Raw genomic sequence first — 26,459 nt, forward strand, 5'->3', positions numbered from 1 at the left:
GGAATCCGGGGACCCCCCATTGAGTTATTACTGAAACCTGGGGACCTAATCGGTTAATATTATTTAATTCCCCTCCCCCCGATAAGGCTTCACTGAACCCTCCCATGGGTCCCCAGACCACAAGTTGGGAACCACTGTTGTCGACTACACGCAGAAATGTAGAAAGCGACAACAGATATAGGTTTCCTCCAGGCGGCATAGGTCCCCATTTACTCTTGACACTGTGACACTATAGATCTGATGCATAAAGCCATTTGCATGGCATGCATATGCTCACCTTATAAGTGAAATGTTCTTTTATGCCTCATTTGTGGTTTACAAAACATCGACATACACATTTTATTTGTGTGAGTAAATGTTCTGTCAAGATGGGCGAGAGCATTTCAGGCCAGATTTATCCTGCTAATATTGGGTACAATGGTGCATGTTTTTGGTACCTGTATACGGCATGTTTCTGTCCCGCAAACAGTTGAGATGAACTGTTTCCTAGGGCAGCAGTGTGCTCATTTCCTGGGTGGGAATGGGAAGCGAACACCCCAGAATTGGTGGGGGTGTATGGGAAGATGTTTATCCCTAGGGAGGAATATTTTCCCTTTGGAAAATCGTGAAAAAGCATAGTTTAATTGTACTAATATAATGGATACACGTTTGTGTGCATAATAGTATGCTATGTACATTTACGTAGGTTGAGATACCTAGTTGTAAATAGGAACTCATTAATGTTCCTAGAAGTGTTACTGGGAACCTTCCATTATTGCAGCTTTCCACACAAAGTCATTGAAAGCTATGTCAGTGTTGAGATGGATCAGGTCCACAGAGTTTTCCTGTGGTGTTCATTATTAAGAAATGTGATTTGATGTATGAAGGTGTTTAATATTTCACTGTATCTGTGGTTGAGGAACTTTCTTTGTGAATAGTCAGAGAAGGAATCTTGTGAAAACCCTCAAGGAGACCAGATAATCCACCCTGAGATGGTGGTCTGCTGCTGCATGTCAGGCGCTTGCCCCACAAATAAGTGGCGACTCTATAAATGGGGCTCAAAGGCCACCACAAGACTGTGGCGTAAAGAAAGGTCATGGATGCGCCAGGCAGTTTTTTAAAGTGTTGCTGCTCAGAATATGCATAAAGAGAATTGTTACTAGTCCAGGGAGTACCTGGCCTGGCAGTTCAGGCTGGACTGTTTCCATAGGGAACAGGGTCGAGACTGATTTGCATATGGCTGGGGGCAAACCGGGGTCGTGTGGTGGCCAAAAAAGCAATGGATTAAACCCAGATCTTTGTGACTGGGGTGAATGTTTGCATTGTTTAGCATCACGTCCATCATCTGTTCTTTTTGCCTTTGTCACTCTAAGTGGGAAGTTTATGCCCAGACGTTATTCCCTTACTCACTGCGCCACTGGATTCAAGCTAGCCTGTCTGATGAGGGGTGATACCCCAAAACTGGCCCAAGGATGCTTGTTTCCAGTCCAGGGAGGAACTGGCCTGGCAGTTTGGGCTAGACTATTCCAATAGGGAGCAGGGTAAAGACTGATTTGCATATGGCTTGGTCCATACTGGGGCTGTGTGGAGGGCAAAAAAAAAAACAATAGATTAAACCCAGATCTTTGTGACTGGGGGTGAATTTTTGCATTAATCACCATTCCATCCACCACCTGTTCTTTTTGCTTTTAACCCCTTTGTGAAGCAAAGTTATGGGCAGACTGAAATAGCTGTCTTGGAAATCCATGGGCATCATTCGATCCTGCACATTCAAGGCCAAGGGGACATGGCTCCGGGATACTATGTTGAGTTTGTTCTGGCAAACATAGAAATTCTCATGTCGATAATGGGTACGAGGTACCCATCCCGATTGTCAGCTACGAAGTACAGAAAATAGAATCTGGTGCCCCGCTCCTCCCAGGACATGACCTCCTTTTGCAATATGGCAAGAATGTTTGCCCTTACAATTGAGCCATGGGTCTAAATTGAACTTCCTTGCTGATGAGGTACTGTCCAGATGAGTGGATAGAAAGGGAAGGGAGTATCCCTTGTGAGATAGAAAATGCAATACCCTTCTTGAGACCAAAAGCTGATGGTGGAGGAAGGACAAATCTGTTTCCTTTTGATGTGACAGAACCAGCAGAAGATTAGGCTGGCACTGCAGTTTTTGCTGTCCTTAGGACCAGGATTTCCTACAAAAAGAGCAGTTTTGCTGGTGCCGGCTTGGAGTTTTGGCCCTGATGGGACAGATGGCCCTTGGCGAATATGCAAAAGCACCAATATTGCTGGTGGGGCTACTTGGCCAAGGAAGCTAGTCCCAGAGAGCATGTGGCAGTGCAGATGCTTTAGATTCACTTCCTGGAGTTGTTTGCTTCCTCACAAAAGAGCCTCTCACTATAAAAATGCATATACATTAAAACAACCTTAGTGCGTCAAGAAAAGTTGGTGGAATACATCCAGACATAATGGTGAAGGGTAATCACCATAGAACGGGCTGTCATGTGAGAAGACATATTTAAAAATTAGATTTGAGGTGTCCAAAATATTACGCATCAATTCGGAATTCATGATTTGCAAGGCTAATCACAGCCATTTTTTCAATTTCCCACAAAGTGCTTGGACATACCATTGAAGGAGGCATTCCCGGATCCAATTTGGTGCTGTGGGATAGTCATAAGTTAAAGAATTCGCAGACTGCCATGTTTGTAATTGCTTTTAAATAAAGCAAACTTTTTTTTTTAATGTGGCCTGTTTTCTCTTAAGGCTCTTAAGAAAAACTGGATATGATTAAAAAAGAATATAGTGAACAGTTACACATACCTTTTTTAAGAGTACATAGTAGACCCATGGACCACTGCCTACTCCTACAGACGTTTTTGTGAACATTCACACAGGGTAAAGGGGCCCTTGGTATCCCCTTCCTGTTTGCGAATGAGTTACCACCTCTTTTGAGTTGGTGGCAAAATATTAATGTTTTGGAACTAGATTTTAATTGTACAACTCTAGTACATACTGTAAGGAAACAGGATTTGGAAGGAGTACCATTAAATACTCCCCTTCCAAATGTCAATTCTTTATTGTTTTCCAAACCATTTAAAGAATCCAAAAACCTTTCTGAACTGCTAATTAGGTTTTGTATGTTTCAGCAAGTGTTTTAGTGGCCTCAAACCCTCAGATTTACCAATACTGAGGGTTTGCAACAGAGAAAACTCTTTGTACATAAAGCCCTATACTCTTAAGGGGATAATGTGCATGCCATTGTGATGGGTGTAACATGCTGGTCACACATTCCAACGAGAAATAAATGAAGGTTTTTATTATACTGTACATTTATTTATAAAAATAGCGAGTGCACATTCATCCATTACTGTAGACGTGCAGTCACAGAGCCTGATTACAATCTTGGCAGAGGGAGTACTCCATCACAAACGTGAGGGATATTCCTTCCGCCATATTACGATTTTCATAGGATATAATGAAATCGTAATAGGGCGGACAGGATATCTGTCATTTTTGTATGAGAGTAACCCTGTCCACCAAGATCGTGATCAGGTCCATAGTTTTTTTTGTGTTTAGTGCAAGATCTGCTGTACCCTGGAGGTGACATGCTACAACCTGTATAGAATATGAGTGGGCAGAGGGGGTTAATGCATCTGCAGCATAAGCGTACCTCAAACCTCCAGTAAAATAGTATAATAGTTTATGGCTTGATATATAGTTCCGTGGCTGAAACAATACTCTCCAGATTCTGACAGAAAGTGCTAAATATGGAGAAAAATCCACTGAAAGTATTTTCTGCATCATATTATTTCAGTGAATCAAACCCTTCCTGCCTCACCTTGTTGAAGAGCTGTTATTGCTCCGTGTCATCCCAGTGGCGCTGTGCACTAGCCCTCGACTTTCCTTTCGCAAATCATTGTAATCTGGCCTTCTAGTCCCAATGGCTTCCTAGCTGGGACTCTTTCTTTCCAATCCTAGAATGCATTAGATTGTTAAAGAAAAAACCAGGGCTGGTGTATTGCGAACTTGGTGACTTGGCATTATCAGATAATCCTATCCAGAAATGTATACGTAAGTTCCCAAGCAATATGTACTGCAAATTCCACAATGTACTTGAAAGTAATTTTGAACCGGGTACCATAATGAGCCTGATGATCACTCCATGCCCTACTATTAGAAATCATATTCTTCTTGTGCCCAAATCCTGGGTCTACTTGCACACTTACATGTACGATCTAACATTAATGATCATTTACACAGTGCACACAATTTAGTAGAACGGAGTTTCCACCGAGAGATGAGAAGTTCTTTCGTTCTAATGTCTACTTTCTAACTAAAACCTTTGAGCATTGCCATTAAAGCTCGGGTAACAACATCTGCTTGAGCTCTGAACCACATCAATATTCTCCACCATTAAAATCTTTATTTTGCTCTTGCAGGCTCAGCACAGTGACGGTGGCTCCAGGCAACTGACCCAAGACATGGTCATCAGGAGAAAGGATGTTGCTATACTACCACCCACCATGAAGAGATTTTGGAGTTTGGGTGCAGAGAAAGAGTTTGACAGGCTAGAGAGCCTAATGTCCTTATCCAGTATTCATTAGCAGCCTGTGCACGTCAAGCTGCACTATGACCTGCGGGTTCATGGACAACCAACTTTGAATTTAGGAGTCATAATTTCAGTATCTGGCTATGTGGTGGACTCCAAATTTTTGGGGCAAGACTACTACCACCCTGCATCTTCCTAGTCTGTCTTACTTTCTATGCTTAGTGTTTTTAATACCAGCCTTCCTGTTTTTCACGCATCTTGATGGTCACAGGCTGGCTCACGTCATGACTAATGTTAACTATTTTTCCTTGGCACCAGGTTTACTCATACTTGAGTCCTTTGTACATAGCTTGGTATGTTCAGCCAGTCGGTTTATTTATGTGAATTGCCTTATTAAACGAAAGCCCAAATTTTGTTTAGCTGCTGGTGCCATGGAACAGGTGAAGAAACTAGCCTTGCCGGTCCTGTTTTGTTCCAAGTATTCTGGTACTTTACTTTTGTTTCCCCTGCTGTGAATGCTTGACTGCCAGCATTCGAATGGAAAGGAAAATCTGTTGTTGGATAACCTACTGACGTATGGCATGGAACAGCTTAAGTTCTAGAGTCTCTTGGGTTTGAAACTCACACAAACACAAGAAATGGATTAGCTAAGAAATGGCACTGAGTCACATGACCTTTTAGAGCCCTGGTGTTTCTTCTGTTTTTTTGGTTGAGCTGTAAAACTGAATCCTCCACTCTCAGTTACAAACCAATCCACCACTAGTGGCTGAGCGAGTCAATGCGTGGAAGCAGGTAAAAAGAGGGCATGAGGGGATAAGCGGGGCGTCATTGAATATGTACATGAACTGTTCTTAAAAAGGTAGTCTTGTCAAGCATAGATATTCTGATTCCATAAATTCCTAATTTCAGCAACCTTAGTGCTACTTTTTAAATCTTTTGTAAATTGAAACTTGAGAATGTTTCATAGGTGTAGTTTGAGCAGCCTTCTTTCATACATTATGCTGTACACTCAAGTCGTAAGCAGAGGGTCCTGCAATATCTATCAATAAAGACTTGAAGAAGGGTATCGTAAGATCCCTCAACCGGAAGGGAAGAGAGACTTGGAATATAGAGGGAAAGGGATACACTCTCCCAAATCAGACTAACACCTTACAAAAAATATCCCATACCTGACTTATTTGTTATGAGAAAAAAAGATTATCCTCTAATTATGGCCCTCCTGGCAAAGAAAAATATAGCTTTTCTTTGTTAGACCCTCTCCCACTTAAGTAGTGGCATGCTTCATCATCAGGTGCTTCCTAAAAACCAGGAAGGGCTGAACCGTATTGCAGGGAGCGCTGTAAATATTTCCCAAGCCGGAGTATCTAGACAATAATAAAAATATCTCAAACGACCAAGGTATCCCTTTAATAGTGGTTGTTCGGGTATGATTAAAAGGTTTATTTTAGGGGGACATGGGGTAAGGATATTACCCTAGTAACAGGTTGACATGTTTCATCCCCAAATTAGAAGGCTTCTTGGGTCAGGGCATTCATCAAGACACACAAACGCTGCCCTGGAGTTGTTTCAAAAACATACACGACATGCAACATACTCAGTCATGCACAGTGAGGTACTACTGGTCTAAAAAATGCTGTATTTACGTCTTGACTCCTCTACTGGAAGAAAAGTAATGGTTGTCACATGGACATAGTTCTACAATATTGAGCCCTTATTTGTAGCATTCTCATTGCACCATACTTAGTGCCAGTGGTGTAAGGAAACTTGAGAGGGTTGCCCTGCAAAGTACATGGAGCAGCCCTCCTCCAGACTTATTCACATGCTCTAAGGCCCGGTTACTGTGCTGAGAGGGCCCCCTGGAGCTCGGGGCCCTTGTTATGCCACTGCTTAGTGGTATAATCACACAACTCAGGTTTACATGCATTCATGCAGTGGACATTCACTGTAGGAAATATGATATTATGGTCAAAAGTCCAGATGAGCCATGCATAAATGGTGTAATCATTCAATGCACAGCAAACCATAGGTGGAGTGACCACTCAATGCACTGGAAATCATAGCTAGGGAGGCCAATGTGCATATTTAAAAGCAAGGACTTGCCCAACAGGGAATCCTTTAGGACCACAAGGGAGGAGGAGGGGGCATGCCATTGTAGTCACACACGAAGGGCCTGATTTAGAGTTTGACGGAGGGGTTACTCAGTCACAAATGTGTCTGATATCCCATCTGCCATATTAAAAGTTCCATAGGCTAAAATGGAGTTGTAATACGGCGGAGTGGATATCCTTCACGTTTGTTATTAGAGTAACCTCCTCTGCCAAATAACCTCCTCTGACAAACTCTAAATCAGGTCCTAAAATCACTGAAAGTCAGGGCATCACACAGGGAGCAGTGGGGAAAAAACCCAGGTTAGGAACAACCAAGGTAGAAATAGAGCAGCACAGTCTGTCTCAGGTTGTGATAAAGCCAAGAGATTTTAACTCTGAAGAAATACCACTTATTTTGTCAAGGGTATCATGCCAGCAGTGAACTTACTTTAAGTCTTGCTCTCTACCCAGCTCCTCACCTAACCGGAGGTCTGGTCCTGGTATTTGTGGACCTCACCGGTCACTTGTACAGACACTATGCATTGTGACATTATGATTACGGTGACCAGACGTATTGGATTTCCCTGGACAGTCCTAGTTTTCAGGGGACTTTCCTGGTGTCCCAATGCTTTTGTTAATTTTAAAACAATGTCTTGGTTTTTTAAAGAAAGGTTAGGCCATCCTGCGAAACAGAATTGAAAGGTATGCCTACCTTTTCTCAAGCACTGCTAAAGTCTGAAATTGTTAAGAAATGAGTCTGTTTCTGCCAGGCAGCACAGGTGGGCAGGGGCGCAGGTCCTGCCATTGCTAATGTTAAGTTAACATAGTATTGTAAATGTGTGTATATTTTACAACCCTAGTGCGCATATATATATATGTATATACACAGACACACACACACACACACATACAATGCTGTGCGAAAAACGGGACAGGCCAGATATAGAAAGGAAGGCTAAAGGCTTTAGTCCTACTTTTGTGTTTCCATCCGAGTGGAACTTTGATTGCCATCTTCATTGTAACTTTCTGATGTTTTGATTGATGCATACATGTTTTAATTGTTTACTTTTCTTTTATTTTTGTTCTGTCGCACCAGAGTTTTTTTTTTTGTTTATTGGCATTAATAAAGTTGAATTAGAAATATCTCTTCTCTTCGCTTACCCCAGTGCAGTATTTCCAAAAGTAAAAATGTACTAGATCTGCAAAACTGAAAAAAACACAACCAAACCATTATAAAGTTCAGCATACGTGAAAACAGCAATTCATGGTTCATAGCCCATGTACTATAAAATGGTAATACTTATTTCCTCCTCATACTTAAGGTTTACCCAAGACTTAAACTATCTGGGGATTCTGCTGGTCTGATGCAAGTTTTTTGCTTGTGTAGAGGGAGACCCCAGACCTATTGGACAACAAATATCACATTGTGCAGTGTTAATGGATAAATAGCTGTTTCCACCCAGACACCCATCCGTCTGCATATGGCGCACGAGGCTTCCCAGAGACAGACTTACAGATGTTCTCAGTGACCGACCCCAAGAAATGCGGGGTTGACATATGCCTCTTAGTATTTCTACCTGCAACGCTCACCTTTCAGATTGTATTATGGGATCAGAGCACTAGAGCTGGGTACCAAAGTACGCCCACGACTGATTGCGGCCTGGCGAGGTGGATTTCACTTAAAGCTTGATGGAAGCAGGTAGGAAAGTATGAATTGAGTTAGGTGGTATGGGAAGCTCAACACATCTGAACAAAGGAATCACTATATTACATTTTGCGTTAAATGGGTCTGTGCTTTTGGTATTAAATGCATCCCTGGCTAGTAAAATCTGAGAGGGAGAAGCCTAGGCATTACAGTCCTGTTTGCATATAGTTCTTCACCCTTAGATGACCACTTCTACTTGTCAAAATTGCCTTCTTGAACCTCTCCCACAAGAAAACTTCCTTGGATCAGAAGAGTAGAAAAACGTCTCATACTTCACAGAATCCGAAGGCCTATGGAAAGAATTGGCTCTGGCGCTGTTTTGTATTCTATGTCAATGTTGTCAGGGGCCTCTTCCTGAATCGCAGGTCTAAATTGCTTCAGGTTCTGGCATTTGAGCCTCTTTGCCCCTGAAGAGCTTCCCTCGTGTTGCCAAAGGGTACAAAAGGTCCTGCTACAGAGGGAAGCTGTAATCTACCTATAAACGAAATCAGTGAACTATTTACATATGAAATTTCTTCCGCTTGTCCTAAAGAAACTCCCTCCCTTGTTTAAAGGTTGCAAAAAGTCATGAGGACATAGGAAGTTGTGTACGTTATGGGGATTTCCTGTCAACCGGTTTGATCTGGATGTTTTCCAGTGAAGCACTTATAATGGGAAATTCCTCCTGCTTGCTCTGGTGCAACGTCCCTCCTGTGGCTACAGAGTGCAGAAGATCCTGAGTACAGAGGGAGATGTGATGCTGGACAGTTTCTCTAAATCATGTGTGGCTGTCCATTGTATTGTGGACCTGAGCTAGAGTTGTGGGAAGCCTCCTTCTACTGGAAGAATTAACTGGGGTCTGAAAACCAAGTCTCAAAGATATGGAGAGATTTTGTCAACATACGTTATCTGCATAGATGGATAGCAGACTGTTATGTGATTAGGAGTCTCAGTTTTAAACATTTTCTTAGGTCCTAAATTATTTTAATTGTTTAAATATTTACCAGAACTATTGCAATAACATCCCTGTGGCAGTTTTGAGAAAATATTTTTTCATTTTTATACATAAAGCTCAACAGTTAGCAATTCCAATTTGCTATTGCTACATCATTTTATCCCAGCACCAAATTTGCAAAATTGTTGTGTAATGCTACACATTAAATTCGTAACTGTTCAACTAACATGAGCTACAGATTGAAAAATTCTTACTGTTTTAGCAAGGTGTTGCGCTTATATTTTCCCTGAGGACTGCCTGGCGACTGTGCCATGGTTCAAAGGCTGAATCAGAGATTACCATCAGAAGTAGCTTACCTTTGTGGGTAAGATAGTATTGGCCACGTGAGAGATCAGTCACTGCTCAGATTGAGACCATGCATCCAATCCACCTCCAGCTTAATGATCTGATTACCTACAGGAATTAATAGGAATCGACAAATGAAGAGGAGGAGAGGAGAAGGACATAGTCAAATGATGGGTGGAGGGGTGCAAAACAACATGGATTTACAGACTTGGACATATTGGAAACACGCATGCATACGGTGCATTATGTACTGGGAGAGGCCATGCTGAAGTATGGACCTGCAGTGTGGACCTGAAACTGTCTTGGCAAAAGTACTTTGCATTTCATGTGGTAAGGTATACTGACATGGCCATGTTTATTTTATATCTCTAGGCAATATTGACAATGGCATGTCACTGTGTGAAACAGACATCTACAGTATCATGGCAGTAGTTGCCACTTAATGGATAATTCTTCTGATGCTCAACAAAATAGGGGTAATAGCCAATTGACGTTTTCATGTGCCACCCCACAGTGGCAGATACATGTAACAATGTGTATCTTGCAGAAATAATTTACAGCATACTATTCCGTTTAAGATGTTTATTTTTTCAGTGTAGGAAATTCAAGCTTCCAGCGACTTAAAGATACACATTTACACACCATTTTTTTTTCCATGAGAAACTAGCACATATAATGATAATATGAGAAAACCCAATCAAATTAAATGTAAGTAAAATTTACAGAGGCAAAAAGACATTAGCATCATCCTCCATGTACAAGCATGTTGGTGTGATTATTTACTCAAAGTAAGCACTAACAGACCATGTGGCAAGGATAAAAACGTTAGAAAGCGGCGGCGAATGATCAATCAATCTTTGCTAACTGTGATCTGAACCTATGGTGTATCTGAGTAGCCCACACTCTGTATTTTGTTGTGGTTGGTGGCAAATTTATTTCAGCCACCAACAGCGTTGATTTGCACATGTGGCCTCATCAGTTTCTAAAGGTTGTGTTTGTGAACAATTGTTTTATTATGTAATGTTATTGCGTCTTAATAAATTGTGGCAGAGTCACTGTTTATGGTGCACTGTTCATTTGTTGACAGATACGAAGCTTAGGAATATATGGAAATCATATACATTCTACCTTTGTACTACCCAAGGAATCTATTAGTAGAAGTAATAACTCTTTAGGCTGGCCAGAAGAGCTTGCAGAACATGGGCATAGTGTTTCATTCTCCTTTGTCTTCATGACACGTTGAGCTTTGTCTTGGAGTTCCTTCCCAAAGAAACAACGTTGATTCTCATGGCGCTCTTGAGTATAGGACACCAGGCACATGATTTTTCAATGGGTTTGGTACAGGGAAGTTGGTTAATTTCGGAAGGAAGTGTCCAGTTTGGAGAGCCTATATTTTGGTTGGAAGTGTCATCCCGCAAGGCTTTAGGGAAACTTACCACAGCAACATATTCTCACCATCTAAGAATTTTGTTGCTCGATGGCAAACCTCTCCCACCCCGACTGGCTGGCCACAGGGGACCGAGCTGAATAAGCTCTTTTATGTTGATTGCCAGTCATTTTCATACAGCAAGCATTTATCAGTAAGATGGCCTAGGGGGTGCTTCCCCTAGTTCTGCTGTTTGTCGGAATTCCTTCTAGGTACAATCACACTGCGATTGGGGTCTTCTTTTGGGCACATGCAGGAAAATATTCAAAACTACTTCAGCACACTTAAGAAGTTTCCAATTTTTTGTGATGCAGTATAAATGATGGGATTAGGCCTTTCCTATTGGTGACTAGATTGCTGGGCTCTAGAACTGAAATCAGTCCTGGCTTCGGCACTTAATCACAAAACTTGTGTGACCCTGAGGATTTCATAGTTTCTGTATGTGCTTCGCATTAGTACGTATTTGTAATATTAGTATGTGAGAACCTACTGTGAAGGCTAGTGTCTCTCTGATATCATCTACTCTCTCTCCCCTCACCGTCACCTTCTGATATATCGACTAGTGAATTTCACAAAGAAAATACGCAACATACACTGCTAAGTTGATGCAGCTACAATAAATGGCAAAGAACTCTGTCGCTCCTGTGTCTGCCCAAAATGAATATAAATGATTATTAAAGTAAATAAAATACTATGTTCCCTGAATCTGGATGCCTGAAAAAAAAATCAACAGTTGAGTGAGGGTATTTGTCAGCTCCCTACTTGCAGAACTCTTACAGATGTTTTGTGAATATGCTTTCACTGAGTTAGGCGGCACACTATTGGCATAATATCACTCTAAAATGTGTAAGACATTCTGCCCTCATGTGCTCGCCAATGGCTGGCACCTGATCCCTTTTTCCTGTGGCCTGACGCGTGAGCCAATGCAAGGGGTTCGATGGATTTGTGTGCGGTTTCATGGTGCTGCAGCAGCCCAGACTGCTTATTCCTCCACATGTGCTCCCCAGGGCAGTCCAGAAATGCCTCACGGCCTATTTGCAGGGCCCTCAGACCGGTACAACACACTATAGACAACTAGTGTCCCCCTATGGGCACTCCAATCTATCGACAAGGATGGTACTCGGGGGAAAAGTCCACCCCACTTTGTGCAGTATGGGCTGATGACCTCCACAATTGGCAGGCACATGGGCCCAGGCCGGACCAGCTTGACCAGGTGCCACCATGCGCACCCCCTCCCCTCTAGGGCCATGACAGGAGTCCTCAATGGTCAAGAAGGGCTAGAGCCCAAAGGAGGATGCCACTGAAGATTGCAGCACCGTCCCAAACAGAAATAGCATTCACGGTGGGCTCTCCAAAGCAGAATGGCCCGGGGGCAGCTCAGCACGCAGTCTCAGCCCTCAATCCCCAGGGGCCCCTGCAGCAGCCCCCTACCTCTCATGATGTCCCCAGGAGGCCCTCAACCTCCTCTCAGTCAAGCAAGGGAGGAGGGACCCCCCCAAGAGAATAACAATCCTCAGTGTGGCCACTCCTCGATTGCTGTTAGTACTGTTTCAATGGAAGGGGCCCTGGGAATGCCCAGGAGAGCGCGACCCCACTCTGCTGTCCAGTGGCGGAGACCGCCAGGGCAAAATCTCTCCTGCTCCCTCTGCCTAACTCATCAGGGCCGCACCAGCGTCACACGACTCCAGCTGGATGTGGCCCCCAGGGGGGCAATGCAGGAAGAGCAAGCTGAAGGAGCCCTTGCAGGCTGCATCCACCCACATAAAGCCTCACCATGCTGTAGATAGGTCCCTCAGGCCCTTCTCTCCTTTGCTAGGTCCGTTCCCCAAGCCAGCGGGGTGGCCTCCAGGGCCACAGAGCCTCAGCAAGCCCAACAGGCTTCAGCGCCACCAGCAACCAGCCAGGCAATCTGGAGGCCTCTAGGCCTGACACGGGCCACCTCCTTCTGAAGTACCCGGGGCAGGTGCCCTCCACAGGATTTATAAGTTTGGGGGTGCCAGGGCACACCAAGGTGTCACACACCTGGTTTCCAGGGCCAGCGACAAGAATAATAGCAGGATTATGGAGGATGTTTCTGGGGTCAGCGGGAGCCTCCTAGAAGCATGTCCTACCGGCCATCTTGTGTGGTCATGCCCCCAGTAACTAACACAAATTAAATCAACGAACAGCAACACGGAAATGCTAAATTTCAGAGTTACTGACATCAAAAAATGACAAAAACAGATTACAAAATAAAGCAAGCAGTAAAAAAGTGGCTGAAAATAGAAATGAAAAAACATTGTATTCCTATATTAAGCAATGTAATAATTAAATGCAGATAATGAACATATTTTCAGAAATTGTAGATTTATGCAAAACATTTTTTAGAAAATCTTTTATGTAAATAAGCTTGCCAAATTCTGTAAAATAAATGAAAACTAGTTTATTTACAGTATTATTAATATATATAAATCAAAGATATACAAATATAAACTTAAACAGTGTAGGTTTCATTAACTATCCCAAATTCAAAAGTAACCACATTGAGGCAAATGTTGGACTTTGAGAGGGTTAGATTTACTATTTCCACTCCAAATTTAACCACATTTAGGGAAAGTGTTGGGCTTTCGGGGGAGTTGGTTTAATATTCCCACTCTAAACTTAACCACATTGGGAAAAGTTTTGAATTTCGTGGAGAAGTGAAGATGTATTTACTACTTCCACTACAAACGTAACCTCATTGGTGAAAGTGTTAGACTTCAGATAGCTAGATTTGCTGTACCCACTTCAAATTTAACCAGATTGAGGAAAAGGTTGGACTTTGGTGGGTTTAATTAACTATTCCTTTTTAAAACAGAACCACAATGTCTTTGGGGAGGCTGAATTTACTATTCGCGGCCAGAGAGGAGGGGGACTCGGGTTGCAACTCCTACTACAGCTCCCAGCACTACCAGGGGCCGTGTCTCTACCAATGCTCCGTGAGGTGCTCCTATAGCCAGCTTTGTCTTCTGCTGCACGATTTGGATTGGAACTCCTACTACAACTGCCAGGGGCTGCAACACTACCAACACGCCAGGAAGTGCTCCTAAAGCCTGCTCTGTCTCCCACTGTGTGGGACACGGCCAGAGAGGAGGGGAGGGGGGCTTGGATTAAACTCCTACTGCAGCTCCCAACACTGCCAGGAGCCGCAATACTGCCAATGCCCCCAGAGGTGCTCCTAAAGCCATCTCTGTCTCCCGCTGCATGGATGTGTGCGAGACATGCCCGGGCGAAGACCAGACCAAGAGCGGACCCATCTGTGCCCGTTCACGCTGGGCTGTGCCCACTCTCTGACTTTGCGCCTCGGTGTGGGTCCTACGTTTGCCTTATTTTATAAGGCTCGGTAGCCAACTGCAGTTCGTAAGTTGTCCTCCACTTAAGCTGAGACCCGTTCTCTGCTGTCCTGCTTTTTGCTTATGTCTGAGGCATAAGGTAATGGGGAAAAGAAAAACTCCAGGCCGTTCCTCTACAGTGCAGCCCCGCCTAAATCCACCAGCATAGATAAAATGCTACAGAGGGCTATGGGAATTATTTAGACAGAAATTGAGCTTACAGAAAGGTGCCTGTCTTTGGGTGATCACAATGACCCATCTCTCGATGGACGTTTACTGGGTAGCCTGCCCCGTCCCCCTGCCCATCTATTGACGTTGTGCCCAATGGATGGTAGTTGGATAGGGAGGGTGACTGCAGGCCATTCTCCACTCCTGTAGGTGCATGTCCTAAAGTTCACTCTCGTCAATTGCTAGTTTCTAAGAAACCTAGTCTGCATTCAGTAGAAAGGAGAGCGACAATGAGATCCTGCATTGATGTGGGTTCTGTGGCCAGTGACAAGCTCTCTCAGGCGGGGTCTGGTTATGTCCCGCATTGGGCAGAGACTTAGTGGAGTCACTACATGGGGAAAGTCCAGGACATTGTTTCTAAGGTGCTTTCATCCGTATTTGATAGGCTGGAAGCCATTGAAAAGCGCTTAGTCTCAGCTTGCCCTCAGGATAATCTTTCATTAACAAGAGCAATATCCGAATCCCAGGTGGCTGCTCCTGGTTCTATTTCGAGACCTAGCTTTGATGTGGTTGATGGCTCTGGCCCTCTGCGTGGCACGCATTCGGCTGTTGAGGCTTCGAGCTCTTCACCGAGTCCCACCTTGCAAGGAATTGATGGATTAGCCTCTGCCAGGCTTAAGGCCTAACGGGGCCTCAGCAGCTTTGTTCGGATACCATGAGGGGGACTCTGTCCAAGGATCTAAAGCCTGGCCACCGGCTCAGATGCAGACGTTGATTGACCTACCGCCAGCTTCATGCACCTTTGTGGTAATTTTGGATGAAGTAACAGCATTACAAATGGAGCAGAAGGAAGGCCAGAGAGAACTGACCAATAAATATATCAACTGGTTGGTCCACCAAAGAGACTTCTCCTTTATGGCGGATGAAATTATTTTTACATGCCCTATGGGTTGGTTGGGCCATGGTCCAAAGGATATTGAGGGTGATTGTATTATTATAAATTTCAAGTCTCCACATGTTGTTCAAAGGTTGGTTTTTGCGCCTCATGGAATGCAAAGGAGGAAATCCAATCTGGTGTTACTTCCCTTGGGGTACTTTTATAGACCTAGTTTCTCTAGGGTGGTTGGACATCCAAGCTCCGGGAACTGCAGCCATGATACCTTTTAGTTGTGAATCAGGTTTTCCCTAAAGCAAATCGGTTTGAAGGACTGGATGAGGTGGACTGACTTCTTTTTGGTAGGGTGGCCTTTTCTTGGGTAGTGGGACCCAAATGGGTATGAGGAAGTGTAGGAGGCTGGCCTGGCTTGTAGTGGGTACCAAGGGGTACTTACACTCTGTACCAGGTCCAGTTATCCCTTATTAGTGTAGAAGAGGTGTTTCTAGCAGCTTAGGCTGATAGAAGGTAGCTATAGCAGAGCAGCTTAGGCTGAACTAGGAGACATGCAAAGCTCCTACTATACCACTGGTGACATATGCACAATATCATAAGAAAACACAATACACAGATATACTAAAAATAAAGGTACTTTATTTTTATGACAATATGCCAAAAGTATCTCAGTGAGTACCCTCAGTATGAGGATGCCAAATATACACAACATATATGTACATAATACCAAAAATATGCAGTAATAGCAAAAGGAAGTAATGCAAGCAATTTAAAGTTACAGTAGATTGCAATAGGAGCACATAGGTATAGGGGCAACACAAACCATATACTCCAAAAGTGGAATGCGAACCACGAATGGACCCCAAACCTATGTGAGCTTGTAGAGGGTCGCTGGGACTGTAAGAAAACAGTGAGGGTTAGAAAAATAGCCCACCCCAAGACCCTTAAAAGTAGCTGTAAAGTGCACCTATAACCCCCAGAGAGCACAGAAGTCGTGATAGGGGGTTTCTGCAAGGAAGACCAACACCAGCAAAGCAACAACAGTGGATTTCTGGACCTGAGTACCTGTGAAACAAGGGGACCAAGTCCAAGAGTCACGACAATGTCGAGAGTGGGCAGATGCCCAGGAAATGCCAGCTGAGGGTGCAAAGAAGCTGCTACCGGATGGAAGAAGCTTTGGTTTCTGCAAGAACGAAGAGGGCTAGAAACTTCCCCTTTGGAGGATGGATGTCCCACGTCGTGAAGAAGCTTGCAGAGGTGTTCCCATGCAGAAAGACCACAAACGCTAGCTGCAAGGGTCGCGGTTAGGGTTTTTTGGGATGCTGCGGTGGCCCAGGAGGGACCAGGATGTCGCCACTTGGAGGAGGAGACAGAGGGGGCGCCCAGTAAGTCAGGGAGCCTTCACAGAAGCAGGCAGCACCCGCAGAAGTACAGGACTCTAACTAGCCAGAAAAGGAGGTTTGGCTACCTAGGAAGGAGGATAGGCTAGTAACACAGGTAAGAGCCTATCTGAGGGAGTCTCTGACGTCACCTGATGGCACTGGCCACTCAGAGCAGTCCAGTGTGCCAGCAACACCTCTGTTTCCAAGATGGCAGAGGTCTGGAGCACATGGGAGGAGCTCTGGGCACCTCCCCTGGGAGGTGCAGGTCAGGGAAGTGGTCACTCCCCTTTCCTTTGTCCAGTTTCGCGCCAGAGCAGGGCTGGGGGATCCCTGAACTGGTGTAGACTGGCATATGCAGAGAAGGGCACCATCTGTGCCCATCAAAGCATTTCCAGAGGCTGGGGGAGGCTACTCCTCCCCAGCCCTGACACCTTTTTCCAAAGGGAGAGGGTGTAACACCCTCTCTCTGAGGAAGTCCTTTGTTCTGCCTTCCTGGGCCAGGCCTGGCTGGACCCCAGGAGGGCAGAAACCTGTCTGAGAGGTTGGCAGCAGCAGCTGCAGTGAAACCCCGGGAAAGGTCGTTTGGCAGTACCCGGGTCTGTGCTAGAGACTCGGGGATCATGGAATTGTCTCCCCAATGCCAGATTGGCACTGGGGTGACAATTCCATGATGTTAGACATCTTACATGGTCATGTTCGGAGTTACCATTGTGACGCTATATGTAGGTAGTGACCTATGTATAGTGCACGCGTGAAATGGTGTCCCCGCACTCACAAAGTCCGGGGAATTTGCCCTGAACAATGTGGGGGCACCTTGGCCAGTGCCAGGGTGCCCACACACTAAGTAACTTAGCACCCAACCTTCACCAGGTGAAGGTTAGACATATAGGTGACTTATAAGTTACTTAAGTGCAGTGGTAAATGGCTGTGAAATAATGTGGACGTTATTTCGCTCAGGCTGCAGTGGAAGGCCTGTGTAAGAATTGTCAGAGCTCCCTATGGGTGGCAAAATAAATGCTGCAGCCCATTGGGATCTCCTGGAACCCCAATACCCTGGGTCCCTCAGTACCATATGCTAGGGAATTATAAGGGTGTTCCAGTATGCCAATGTGAATTGGTGCAATTGGTCACTAGCCTGTTAGTGACAATTTAGAAAGCAGAGAGAGCATAACCACTGAGGTTCTGGTTAGCAGAGCCTCAGTGAGACAGTTAGCCATCACACAGGGAACACATACAGGGCACACTTATGAGCACTGGGGCCCTGGCTGTCAGGGTCCCAGTGACACATACACTAAAACAACATATAAAGTGAAATATGGGGGTAACATGCCAGGCAAGAGGGTATTTTCCTACAGGAAGGCAAGAGCAGGGGGGGGGGGGTCGGTTGGTGGAAGGTGATTTAAGTGATGGGGATGGGAACCCTATAAGGTTATCTTCTGTTGAGGGTTCTAGACTTAGGGGGGCCCTTGGTAAGGGGGTTCCAGGTCCATGGTGATGTAAAAAGGAGCACCTCATTGATACCTACTGCTACACTTGTGAGCCCTGGCCCATTGAAGATAAGGGGGGTTATTACAACTTTGGAGGAGGTGTTAATCCGTCCCAAAAGTGACGGTAAAGTGACGGATATACCACCAGCCGTATTACGAGTCCATTATATCGTATGGAACTCGTAATACGGCTGGTGGTATATCCGTCACATTTGGGACGGATTAACACCTCCTCCAAAGTTGTAATAACCCCCAAGGTGTTTTGGCAGTCAGCTTTCTCCTAGAGTCCCTTGCCTGTCTGTTAGCACAAAACATGACCCACAAGTTTCAATTAGTAACTCGTTGCTTGGAGTTCTGGCTTCTCCAGTTTCCCTGGGGGGCAATGATGCTAACAAGGGTTTGATTAAAAGTTAGCAGCTTCATCCCAGATGCCCCTCTTCTATTTCTAAAGTGTTGTCTTGGAATGTTGTTGGGGTTGGTTCCAAGCTTGACATGCATAAGTGGGCATCATTTATTGATCTACTCACCTTATGTCTCTTCCAGGAAACCTGTTATGTATGCCCACTCTACCGCCTTGGATTTGTAAATATTACCAAGGAAGCCATTTCTATTGGAAGGGTTCACCTTTCTGGGGGCCTAACAACCTGGGTGCATACCAGCTTATCATGTCAAGTCCAAGAAGTTAAGATGCCCTGTCCGGATATCTTATATGTTGCCTTAAGCCCAGTCTTCCAAACTCTTTATATTTATAATGTGTACCTCTGGCTGGATGGAGTTAATCTAGAGTGTACTATAATCAAGATATTAAATTTGCATATGTCAGAAGCCCCAGCGGATGTACTTAAGATTGTGGGGGGAGATTTTAATTGCCATTTGGAACCCCTAGATAATAGTGGTGCTACCATCACCCAAGAAGATGCTGATGACTGGGAAATTCCCAAGTTGGCTATGACCAATCAAGATATATCAAGAAATGGCATTCCTTGGCCCTGCAAATTAATGTTTTCACTTTGAAGCAGGGCTTTCAAGCTAGGAATGGGAGAACAAGATCAGCTAAAGAAGGGTGCCATACCTTTACTCAAGCTTCTGGCACTAGTGTTATTGACTATATTTTAGTCACTATAAGGTTGTGGCCGTCTTTGATCAATATTACTATTTATCCCTTTCCAAATAGTGACCACAGTGCACTGGTTTTATTAGTGGCCCTTTCTTTTCTGGGCAGAGGTCTTAGTGTAGGAGAGCCCTCCGACTGTGTCTTACGTTTAGCTAGTAACATGCACAGAGTGAAATGGGCCAACTTGGTCAATTTTGATGGATCTTTGGGGGTATCTATTATCTGGTTGCAGATTGTATTGGGGACGTTTTTGGGGTTGTGGGGCTTTCTGAGGGGGCTGAGAGGTATAGAATTAGTTCTAGACATATTAAGTTGTTTGGCAACCTAAAGAACATGTTTTTGGGGCTAATAATGTCTATCGGTCAGAGGGCCTCTCGCACTTGTTTCAATAAAGCGTGTAGGGCTGCCAGGCTTGCCTTGATTTCTGCAGTCAAGCAACAGGACCGGGGCGGGATCCAGCTAGAGAGGGCTATATACAAAAAAAAAACACCACTATTGCCAAAAGAGAATGGGAAATGTTTAAGGTGAAAGATATGTTAAATATGATTAGGATGGGAGACCACCGTGGGTCCTGGAATCTGGTCTCGGTGGGCAAGAATGAGGGGTTATGTTTTTCAGGGCAACAGTTCCAGCAGCTGATTGGCTTTTCCATTTTTCCAAACTCTATTCCTTGAACAAGGGGGGGAAATGCCTCTTGAACAACCTTCACTGGATGGGAAACCAGTGGAAGAGATGGTTGCCCCCTAATAATTATGAGATATCTACCCCAATCACAGAGGAAGAGGTCCGACTGGCTATTGCTATAATAGCTCCTAATAATGCCTTTGCGCTATATAAATTCCCAGAGGACCTCTTTCTCAACGCCCCTGATGTCTGGGGTCCTCACTTTATGTCCATCTTGAACAACATTATGGTCAGTGCAGATATACCCCAAACTAGAATGGTGCTGAGAATATCCCCATCCACAAAAAGGGTTCCCCAAAGGACCCACACAATTATAGGCCAATTAGTCTTCTTAGCTGCTCCCAGAAATTGTTTAGTTCCATTCTTCTTCATAGGTTGCGCTTATGGATGGATGAAAAGGAAATCTTGACACACTATAGAGCAGGCTTTAGAGAAGGAATAAGCACTATCAATCAGGTCTTTAGATTCCAGCTAATTTACTGAAAAACAGTGGCATTGGGATGTGGTAGTCTTTATGTTACCTTTGTGTTCTGCTTTCAGTTTAGTTCCTCATACCAAGCTGTGGCATACCCTAGCAAACTTGGAGGTTCCCGCTGATCTGCTGTCCATGCTGATTAGACTCTATAGCAGTAGCTATGTGCAAGTACAGTGTGGACCTTGCGGGAGTTAATGGATCCTTTTTCTGTGGATTTCGGAGTTAGATAGGGTTGTTTGCTTGACCCTACACTTTATCTACTGTATATTAATGATTTGGTTAGAACTTATGCGATGGGGATGCTACCTGTTTGGCCAGTTCTAAGACCCTGCACTTCTTTTTACTGATGATACTCTTTTGATGTCCACGGGGAGGTTGCTGTCTTATTGGTGACCTCTCTGCTGGCACTATTATGACTTTCAGCTGGGCTGATGGGTGGAAACCAAGGGTTCTGCCCGTCAGCTGAGCGGGAAAGTGGCAGCAGCATTGTTGCTGGCTCATAATAGAGCTGGCGGAAATGCTGCCACCTCGAACTGCGCACTGTCTGCACAGCAGACAGTGTGCATTACGAGGGTGCTGGGCAGGAGGACCACTGCACTGCCCATGGATGGGCAGTGCTGGGGCCCACCTGTGGCCTCCTGAACCTGTTCTCCGCCAGCCTTTTCATTGCAGTGAAACCACAATGAAAAGGCTGGCAGAGAACCAGGTCGTAATCAGCAGGGGGGAGCTGGATTCACCACCGCTCTGGCTGATTACGACCTACACCACCGTCAGCCCATTGGGAACATTGTTCCCAGCGGAGTCAGTGTTCTGATCTCCAAACTCTTAATTTGGCAGTCAGACCACCAAACCAGCGGCAGACATGACTGCTGTTGGAAATGGCAGTTTTTGCAGGGTTATCCCCAAACATTTTGCCTTCTTCCTCCTATTTTTTCTGATCTGTGTTTGCCAGTTTGTCTCTGCGCACTTTACCACTGCTAATCAGTGCTAAAGTGCAAGTGCTCTCTAATTAAATTGTATTGATGATTGGTTTATCCATGATTGGCATAGTGATTCACTAGTAAGTCCCTAGTAGAGTGCACTAGAGGTGTCCAGGGCTTGTAAATCAAATGCTACTTAGCGGCCTGCAGCACTGGTTGTGCCACCCACATGAGTAGCCCTGTGAACACGTCTCAGACCTGCCACTGCAGTGTCTGTGTGTGCAGTTTAAGCTGCCAATTCAACCTGGCAAGTGTACCCACTTTCCAGGCCCAAACCTTCCCTTTTACTACATGTAAGGCACCCCCTAAGGTAGGTCCTAAGTAGTCCCAAGGGCAGACAGCAGTGTATGTTAAAGGTGGGACATGTACTGATGTGTTTACATGTCCTAACAGTGAAATACTGCCAAATTCGTTTTTCACTGTTGCAAAGTCTATCCCTCTCATAGGTTAACACAGGGGCTGCCTTTAATTATCCTTAAAGTGCATTTTCCTTTTGAGAGCAGATAGAGATCTAGAGTTTGGGGTCTCAGAGCTCACAATTTAAATATACATGTTTTGGTAAAGTTGTTTTTTAAATTGTTTGTTTGAAAATGCCACTTTTAGAAAGTGGGCATTTTCTTGCTTAAACCATTTTGTGCCTCTACCTACTTGTGTATTCCACGTCTGGGTCAGACTGACAGTTGGGCTGTTGTGAATTCCCTCCAGACAGTGATACAAAGGGAGCTGGGGTGTTGCCTGCATATCCTGACTGGCAATCTGGGGTAGAGAGAGGGAGAAGTGGTCACTTAAACCTGAAATGGCTGTGCCTGCCCTCACACAATGCAGTCTCTGACCCCCTGGTGTGTGTCTGGGGTCAGGCCTGATCAAGGCAGAATTTTGCCAACAACTAAGACTTTCCTTTGAAGTTTGCCTACTTTGAAGGCAGAACTGGGTATAAGTAGTGGACGCAAAACCCCAGACTTGTAGAATCTTTCTGGATCAAGAGGAACTTCTGCCAAGGAGTAGAGCTGAAGAGTTGGAGGAGGAGTATTGCCCCTTTGCTGTGTTGCTTTGCTGGGTTGGCTTGCAGTTGTTGTTTCTGCCTAAAAAGAGAGCAAAGGGTGAACTTTGCTGTGTATCCTGCTTGAGCAAATTCTCCAAGGGCTTGGAGTAGAGCTTGCCTTCTGTTGACGTCTTAGGGATATCAAAGACTTCAGTTTCCTCTGCCTACAGCACTGGGAACTGTGTGTTTTGTGCTGTTCAAGAAGAAAAACCACTGCGTCGACTTCAACGATGCCGCTGCCTGCACCATGAGCTGCCGCTGCTGCACGGATCCTCACAGATGCCACCATCTGACACCGCTACCAACCCGCTGCTTGTATCATGACCTGTGGGCCCCGCACTTCGGCATCGCCTTGTTCACACTGCAGCGTGGGCATCCCCGACTCTGCCGCTCGTGCTGACACTGGCGCCGCTGCCTGCACCGTGGCCTGTGGACACTTCTCGTTAGGTACACTAAGCACCGTCCTGTCCCGCACCACAGCCCCAGTCCACGGACAACAGCAACATTCGACTCCAGTGTCGTCAACAGACATGTCTGTCTGCACTGCGACCCGTTGACACCGCAGGGAGCCCATTGCGCACCACCCCGCCAACTTGGGCCTACCGACGACAGCACTTCAGAAACAACGACACCACTGCTTGCACTGTGACCTGGTGACACCGCACATCACATCACACCACCCTGCTTCACACCGCAGCTCTGGTCTCACTGACGCCGATGGATGCCATCACCGAGCTGCTGCCTGAACTGTGACCTGTGGGCACCGCACGTTGCATTGTCCCATTTCACACCGCAACCCCGATGCCACCCACACCAGTGCTCCTGACTTCATCAGCCTAGAGCACGATCTACAATGCGTGTGACTTCAAGGGCCAACGACCCCCGCACCCACCCCCAGAACCAACGCCAGCGACACCGCTCTCCGGATCTCATTGCGAGGATCACAACACCCTGCAATTCCAAAAGTACTGTTTGCGGGCCTTCCCGTCACCATAGCTGGCCCACAACGCAGCAGCTGGCCGAACTGTTGGTTTTGTTGATCACAAGGCCGTGATAGCCCCAGGTGGAGCTTTCGACTTCATGGAACTGTATTTTTAAGTTAATTCTTGCAAAATTCATATCTTTATTACTGTATGTTGGATTTTTCTCATTTCAGTCTTGTTTTATACAGATAAATAATGGCTATTTCTCTAAAACTGGTGTGTTGTCCTTTTGTAGTGTTTTCACTGTATTACTGTGTGTTATGTGCAAATGCTTTACACATTGCTTCTGAGATAAGCCCGACTGCTCATGCCAGTCTACCAAGGGGTTAAGCAGGGGTTATCTGAGCGTGTATCTCCCTTATCCTGACAAGAGTGAGGGTCCCTACTTGGACAGGGTGCAAACCAACAGCCAATTAGAGGCCCCATTTCTAACAACCGCCAACGCAAGTCAGACTCATAATGAGGCCCATAATTCTATGTGGCCTATTTTAACTCTTTTGACTAACTTTGAAAAATTACGAACGTGGCAGTGAATACACTACTTTCAGCTTTTGAAAGAATGAAAAACATAAGATTTTTCAGCTATTTTGTATTCGGCATCACCCACCTTTTATTTTCACATGCCCTCAAAAGGACCACAACAGGACATCCTATGCCCTCCAAAACTCTAACTCCACATACCCTTGCTGCATCATCCTTATCAAACTAATCTCTCAACACACTCCTACAATAATCACAGCAGCCCATCCAACCTCTGTAAATACGACACACCACTCTCTAGCTGCATCAGATGACCAACATATTCCCAGCAAAACCCTTGAAACCATCCCAGAAAAAGGGGGGAACATAACTGTAATTTAGGAAAGATTCTCGGTGCCTAGCAGGAGGAGTTTTCAATATGTCCTCCATTCTGCTCGTATGGCCAGCATGGTGCACCAACTGTTGGTAGAGCAGGTGGAGTAAACGTGGATGGTGGTACTGCTTAGCAAAGTGCCACAAGGTTAACAGTAACCCACAGCCTGAGCTCCCATTGTGGTAGGAATGAGGCTGATCCACTTGAAGGAATATAAGTGCGGTGGTCTTTAGTTGGAACAGGGGCTTCACTGGAAAACGCCCCACCACTTTCTCTGCTTGCAATGCAAGTGGGTTTGGTAATGTCCTGGCAGCACTGACTTCCTTTACCCACCTCTTGAAGTGAGTCACTGTTCTGGACATAATTGCTTGCGGCTTGGTGTATGTGGCTTACATCTTCCTGGTCGGTATTGGCTGCCTCCACCCCACTCTCAACTTCTTCTCTACCTCCAGCATCCTGAACTGACTGCTGCATCTCCTACTGATTGAGAAAAGAATGTGCTACTAAATTACCCGCTAAATACTTGGCACCGAACTTTCTAGTTTCAAATTACAATGAGTAAAGGACACCACAAGAGTGAAACCAAGCACATGACTAGGCCATAATGCTGGTGCATCAGTTACCCAGTCTACCTATGCCTTTCAGCTGTACTGCAAATCTCGAGGCTCCGTACATCTTAGGCTCTTTGCTTTCTTTCGTACAGCAGCACCTCCTGTGACATTGCGTCTTTCCTAACTTTTTATTACATTTCTCCTGCTACTAGCTGTTTTGTTGATGCCAGATAAAGCTTGTTCTTCTTGATTGCAGCTTGCACATTATCCCTGTTCAAATCTGACTCAATGGCTTGCCTAAGAAAGCATTACCTATGTGGCATTAAAGAATCCCGATACACCTTCACCATATGTTTCTAATCTTGCTTACCTAGAGTAGGATTGGCATGACTGACTGTCACTCTACAGGGATCTGCCTAACACATGCCAACTGATATCATCTTATGTCTAACTTTTCATTACACACATAGGGTAGCCATAAATGACCTCTGTGTGTAATGCATTAATTGTCTGAGTAATGAATCATGACGAAAAGTCAATTTTTTGTAATGATTCTACATTACGCTTTTGTAATTTACTATGTTGTCTCCCGAGTGGTTGTTATCCTTAGAATAACATCCTCACAGGAAGTAAATACAGGCTGCATCCTAGCCCAGACAAACTACTATAATAATAGTATTAGACCAAATCAATGTCAGAAGTGCAGTATGCCAATATAACAGCAAGGAAAGGAATAGGACTTGCATGCCTACTTGGTGTCACTGGAATGTGCGCCTTCTGCTCATGGACTCCATCAGATCATCCTAATGATATCCATCAGGTGTGACTCACCCTCTTTCATGGGCCCTGGAGGCTTGTGTTTCACTGCATGCATCTCAGCACTTTGACCTATGGGCCTTCCTTCTTGAGGGAATCGCCTCGTCCAATCGACCCCTATCATGAGAAGGTGCTTGTGGGAATACAACACAAGAGTTATTGCTTGCCTCTCCCAACAGCTCTGTAGCCACTTAGCCAGCCACCAAAAGATACACTGAAATGACTGGGGCAAAAAATGTAAAGAAAGCACAAAGAGGGCAAAACCTAGAGTGACAGGAAAAAAGGTTAGGGAAGAAAAAGTGTGACTTAGGCCCCTTAACAGAAAATAAAGAGGATTCTTTACCAGGGTGCATTCAGGAACATTTAGAGAAAAAATGGTATCACAGCCAAACCAGCGAAGACCTCACCTCCTTCAGAGTCGCAACCACCACCCACCGCCAAAAAATCAAGAACTCAAGGAAGGACGCACTCCGGGAGCGCATCAACTCCTCCATACTCAACTCTAAGGAACCTTTTCAGTCATCAACGAGTTCATAGATCCCCCCTCTGAAGCCACCAGCATCCCCCCAGCACAGAACCTCTGCAACAAATTCTCCAAAACCACCAACAGAGGCCGATCCTTCACCTACACCGCAGCAAAGTGCTGGAACAACCTCCCCC

At 45.1% G+C, this 26,459-nt stretch overlaps 1 protein-coding gene across 1 annotated transcript in view; it reads left to right on the plus strand.

Moving 5' to 3' along the window:
• The window catches only part of IKBKE (inhibitor of nuclear factor kappa B kinase subunit epsilon), a 181,855-nt gene extending 174,095 nt beyond the window's left edge, over positions 1-7,760 (plus strand). Inside the window, exon 22 of the mRNA XM_069238581.1 lies at positions 4,419-7,760. Within this exon, the coding sequence (XP_069094682.1) occupies positions 4,419-4,452 (34 nt within the window). The 3' untranslated portion in view covers positions 4,453-7,760. The remainder of the gene's footprint in view (positions 1-4,418) is intronic.
• Positions 7,761-26,459: the final 18,699 nt, after the last annotated feature.

The sequence above is a fragment of the Pleurodeles waltl genome, chromosome 6 (genome assembly GCF_031143425.1).
Source record: "Pleurodeles waltl isolate 20211129_DDA chromosome 6, aPleWal1.hap1.20221129, whole genome shotgun sequence".
NCBI lineage: Eukaryota > Metazoa > Chordata > Amphibia > Caudata > Salamandridae > Pleurodeles > Pleurodeles waltl.